Here is a 5596-nt window from a genome sequence, read left to right on the forward strand (position 1 = left end):
ATGATTCTAATTAAAGTATATATTTTTGTTGGTTTTTTTTTCGTTTCAAAAGCACAAAATAATTTTATGCCTAACTTACCCTTGTTTTTTTTTAAAAATTACATATTTTATTATTGATAATTTGTATTATACTATTATGATGCATAAATTGTTTAACTACAGGGACAATTTCGGTTATTAGTAAACGCAATTCGCCAATGTGAGAACGCACAAAATCTACCAATTAAAATGAAATTATATTTAAATAAAAAGTCATCCACAATCACAGAATTCAAGGGTAATTTCACATTAGGAGTACCTTTTGACGATTCATTAATACTAAGTAAAGTAAAAAATATATAAGTCTCTGGTTCGCAATAGAAGTGTTTTCCCTGTAATATATATAATATTAGAAGATTTCTTACAAAATAATATGCTTTCTTTTATTTATATAATACATTCAATTTGTAATGATGAGCAGTTTAATTTTCATGTACTTATTAAAATTCAGCCTACCCGGTTATTATATTAGAAAAATAAAGAATAAATATTAATCAAAATAAATTAAAAATTTGTTTGAAATAGAAGCTATCATACATAGTCTCTTCTTTAAATCGTTTTTCGTACAGAACAAATGTATAATTTTAAATTGGTTCAATTACAAGTTACATTTTAAGAATAATATACCACAACGAGACCTTTCTTATTTTATATTTTCCATTATTTGTATCTAATATAATTGAAGTAATAAACATTTTACTTTTAAATGGAATTTAATAAAGCTTATTTAATTTAAATAAAAATATTTGATACAAATAATAGTATAAATAATATTAATTTAAAAGAATATAAATAAACTCTTGAATTGTTGTATAAAGAGGTTACCACTTACTTCTGTTATGTAGACATTTCAATAATATAAAAATAATATGTATGTTAATAATGTTAAGATCAATATAGCAAACTGATGATGATTTAATTGAGCGGTGTGGGATGTCCAATCCTGACGAAAATCGGTCAGCACCAAAAGTTCATTTTTATAAGATATATTTCTATAGTGAAGTATTAAAGATACAGGATTGGAATAAATGTTTACGTCCTATACGTCTTAAATACAATATACAATTTTAAGAATATATTCTTCTAATAAAATTCAGATATTTTCTTAATTTTTTTTGCTTTTATTTGAGGGGGAGATAATAATTAATATTATGCATATTTTAAGATAATATAATTTTTTTATTGATATTTATTAGATAATTTTGACCCAAAGTACATAATATTATGTATAAATCATAAATTATAATAAAATTATATAAGCCATGAACATATAACTTAAAAAAATATTTTATAGGTAGTTAAATTTAAGTATTATTTTTTAATTATTTTCAATTTAACCTTAAACATGTTTTACTGAGTATTTATTATATTATTAGATATATTTTTATTGTTTGATACATAGTTGGATGGAAATGCAGCATCTTGGAGTTTAACTGGTGGCTGGAAACCAAATTCTATTATTTATGTAACCAACAATGCCTGTTCTAAAACAAAATTCATCGCAGGAAATTCTTGGTTTACATTTATAAAAGCATTTAATATTCCATCTGGAAACTGTCCTATACCAATGGTAATATTTAATATTTACATTTTACAAATATGGTAAATCCTAATAATATCAATTAATAAAGTCAATTATAATTTAATATATTAAAATACATATTCCTCGTATAATTGTAAAAAGAATTTGAATATAATATATTGTGTTGCTGAAATTTGTTTAATTATTAATAAATATTTACAGGGAAATTATTCATCATCGGGATATGACTCAGTACTTATTGAAGACAATAACTTTCCAAAAGTGTACTTCTATGGAAAATATAAATCTGTTTTCAAGGTAAAAACCAAAGAAAATAAGCTACTAGGCTGTTTGGCTTATGAAGTAGAAGCGGTAAGACCATGGGATACCTAAAAATTAAAATTTAATATATTGTAGAAAGTACCTAAAATAGTCTGTAGTGCAATAGTGTACACTATTATATTATACATTGTGTAATGAAAGATTAATTACTATATTATGATTATTATCATATGATTTTGAAATAAATCGGTGTTTGGTGAAAAATATTTTATATTTTATATGTCCGTTTATATTATATACATCATTCCAATACAGCTATTATAAAAAACACTTAACATTCGTTTCAAACATAAACCAATCACAACATTTTAATAAAGTTTGAGTATAGACAATTATTAATTCTGATATAAAACAATAACATTATGTCGGACATCTGCAGCGAAAACAAATCGTTGAGTTCGTTGCACCAGATCAAACCGGCGTCTCCCTTATAAACGTCCACGAGGTCATAAAATATTATAGCGTCGACAATACGACAATAAACGTTGTATCGTATTTCAATTTGCAATTATTATATTGTATTTACTCAATACATGGTATTAATATAATATCATAATCAATCGTTTTATTCTTATTGATTCGTATAATATAATATTCATTTAACACATACATTTGTCGAAATCGCTTATAGAAAAAGTAAATGCTGAGGTAGATTCTCGTATTTTCTTTTTTATTTAACATAGATGAGTTTTTGGATTGGGCACAATATTATTTTTTTTACTAATCTATTTTTCTACAATTTTTTAACTACCCGAACGGCGAACACATAGTTATTTAATTTTTAATCTTTAAAATTCTAATAACATAACGAACTACACTGAACGACTTCGATTCGACACATGTTACATCTAACATAATTACAGTATTTATGCACACAATTCGTGGAATCGGTGGTATTCATAGGTACGTTTATAATAATATATGATAATATGATATTATTATATATATTGAGAACTTCGTGGGTATGAAAACACGCGGAGAGTGTGTGACGGGGGCGAATCTAACTAAATGCTATTTGCCAAACTGTTCTATACGGAAATCGGTACCTTTATATATATATGTATATACTCGCAGGCGGCGTTAGAAAAAATTATTTGATTCGATTTGCCGTTATTGCAAACAGTGCACTGCCAAATATTATATTATAACTGTGCGTATACTAGTGCTAAGTACCATTAGATACCCACTCGTGCTTGTACGTGTGTATACACATTGCATAGCACAGTGTTCGTATTGTATTATACGCTATACGGCTAATTAACATGCGTGAAACTATTATATTAACGTGTACCACCGGCTTCAGTAAGTATAATATAGGATACAGGTATATTATGTTTGCGGATATATAATATAAATATATCGTATCGCGATACGCCTCTCATACGATAATACCGTCATCATAATTACCATTATAATCGCATTCCAAATAATATGAAAATCTAATATACGCGTATTATATTAAATATAGTTATAGCCAGAATGTTATACAGTCATTACAGTCCGTCAGCGTCACAACGGATGGTATATAATATACTATTCAGGACGAATTTTGGTTTTATCGCCAACCGATTCGTTTAAATACATCGATTATAACAAGTGTGTGGTTTTTTTGTTTTTACTTTTGATAAGACGTAATTCAAATATATAATACTGATAAAAATCATACACGATGGCTTATATAATTGTATGTATAATTTATAGGTACGCGTGAAAACCAACGTGCTACTTGATCATTTCTCCGCTACACGCGCGGAAAAACATATTAAATCATACATGTATTATATATTTGTATATAATATGGTTTTTGAAAAAATGAATGAAAAAAAATGTATCAACGAAGTTGCTGTGGTAACGTTATATTATATTAAACACCCATTGGTAGGGGGCAACCTCCGAAAATTTTGTTTGAAAAATAACGATGATAACAATGTATGCGGTCAGAATTCAACGAATCGAAATCGACCAGAAAATACAATTTTGTACACAGCACAAAAACATAATATAATATATATATACTTATGTGTTAGAATTATATATTATTATTACTTTTTTCGTATTATTGGTTGGACTATTATTGATACATGTTATTAATATTGATAAATAACTATAATATATTAATATATACCAATAAGCTTTTATTGGCTATTATAAATTATTATATATGGATTGCCTTTAACGAAGACTACTTATAAAACGAATCATCAATGTGCCTCTTTCTCTCTCTTCGATGAATACGGAAGAATTTCCTTCGAGATTATCATGTATGCACGTCATAGCTAGGTGTAGCGTACCACTTATCCGGGCTTACCTGACCGTTACTGGATGTTCTAAATCAACTTGTCACGCATCTCGTATAGCCGCATAGGTATAATATATTGAACTTTCACAATAGTAGATGAATAAGTACTTAAACATCGGACAAATAAACCGCAATGTTTATAAATCAACGAAATGATTGACGAATAAATAATATTTATTTTGAATAATATCAAAACGTTGGGTTAGGTTAGTTAGATTGTTTTTTAATGTCTTTAAATTGTGTGTAATATAATATATAAATATATATATTAAATAATATAATAGATAAAAAATGAGCAACTTATTAAAAACGAAATTGTATGCTACGTTATTAGGTTGTGTAATAGTTTAAAAATAAACTTTTAAAAAAATTAGACATTTTTGGGAAACTAAAATATACCATATCATACAATTTTAATCACTTTAAAATTACTTTAATTTAATTTTAGAATAAATAAACAATAATCATTAGACATTACATTATAATACGAGTTTATTAAATACATATAATATTTTATAATTTATCTTTAAAACGAATTAGGTTGTTTCCCATAAATATACTAAAACAAATTTGACATATTATCACGGGCTAGGTCAGTTATACTTTTTGAGTTTCAGGATTTCAATAGTGTAACACAAATAAAAAGATTTTAATTTTGATCCAAATAATTGAAAAAAAATAGTATTAATAGAAAATTCTGATATAACTAGATACTTTAAAATCATTTATTTAAACAAATCCTTTAAATTGTACTTTAAAACAAAGAACACGGGCTATTACTTATTAGATTCATATTATGATAATTTAAAACTAATCTTTAGATTAAACCAAAGCTGTATCGTAAATAAAACAACATAAACATATTGAACGGTGGGATACGGGTATAGTAGTGTAATATGCATATATATTTTTAACAATATAATACTTACACCGTCGACTATGTCATGCCAATAAGCCGCTATAGGTATTATAGTGGTATTTCAATATGTATAAATTGCGCTGTTACAGACTAATGCAGATAATATCCAGAAAATGTAATTCGACGACGGATAATATTATACGGACGGCTATTATAGTACTAGGAAATAGGAATAGTACGCATTGTTATGTATATAATACATATAGAACATGTGTTCGGGTTTCATATTCCCGCAGTGATGAATATATGATATTATTGCGTAATTTAACGCGCATACGAATTAGGTACAATAATTATTATGTATTTTTGCATATTATTGTCTATTACATTGGGCTTATTGACATACGCCTACGACTTGGGTACAATAGTTATTATAATGCATTATTGCATGTCATTATCCTGGGATTATCGATATAGATTATAGGTACCCGTACTGTTTAAGTAGATGCGATAATAATTATTATGCTTTTGCGTA

General features: G+C 26.3%; 1 protein-coding gene across 1 annotated transcript; it reads left to right on the top strand.

Moving 5' to 3' along the window:
* LOC132928810 (uncharacterized) lies at positions 1-1954 on the top strand. Its single transcript, XM_060993704.1, has 4 exons — positions 1-83; positions 162-327; positions 1442-1609; positions 1784-1954. The coding sequence occupies exons 1-4, from the start codon at positions 1-3 to the stop codon at positions 1952-1954; spliced, it is 588 nt and encodes a 195-aa protein (XP_060849687.1).
* Positions 1955-5596: the final 3642 nt, after the last annotated feature.

Source organism: Rhopalosiphum padi, chromosome 4 (genome assembly GCF_020882245.1).
Source record: "Rhopalosiphum padi isolate XX-2018 chromosome 4, ASM2088224v1, whole genome shotgun sequence".
NCBI classification, from domain to species: Eukaryota; Metazoa; Arthropoda; class Insecta; order Hemiptera; family Aphididae; genus Rhopalosiphum; species Rhopalosiphum padi.

Coding starts and splice junctions, on each gene's coding strand:
- LOC132928810 (XM_060993704.1), top strand. CDS start 1: ATGATTCTAATTAAAGTATATATTTTTGTTGGTTTTTTTTTCGTTTCA. Junction 84..161: donor TTTATGCCTAACTTACCCTT/GTTTTTTTTTAA, acceptor TGTTTAACTACA/GGGACAATTTCGGTTATTAG. Junction 328..1,441: donor ATTCATTAATACTAAGTAAA/GTAAAAAATATA, acceptor TTTGATACATAG/TTGGATGGAAATGCAGCATC.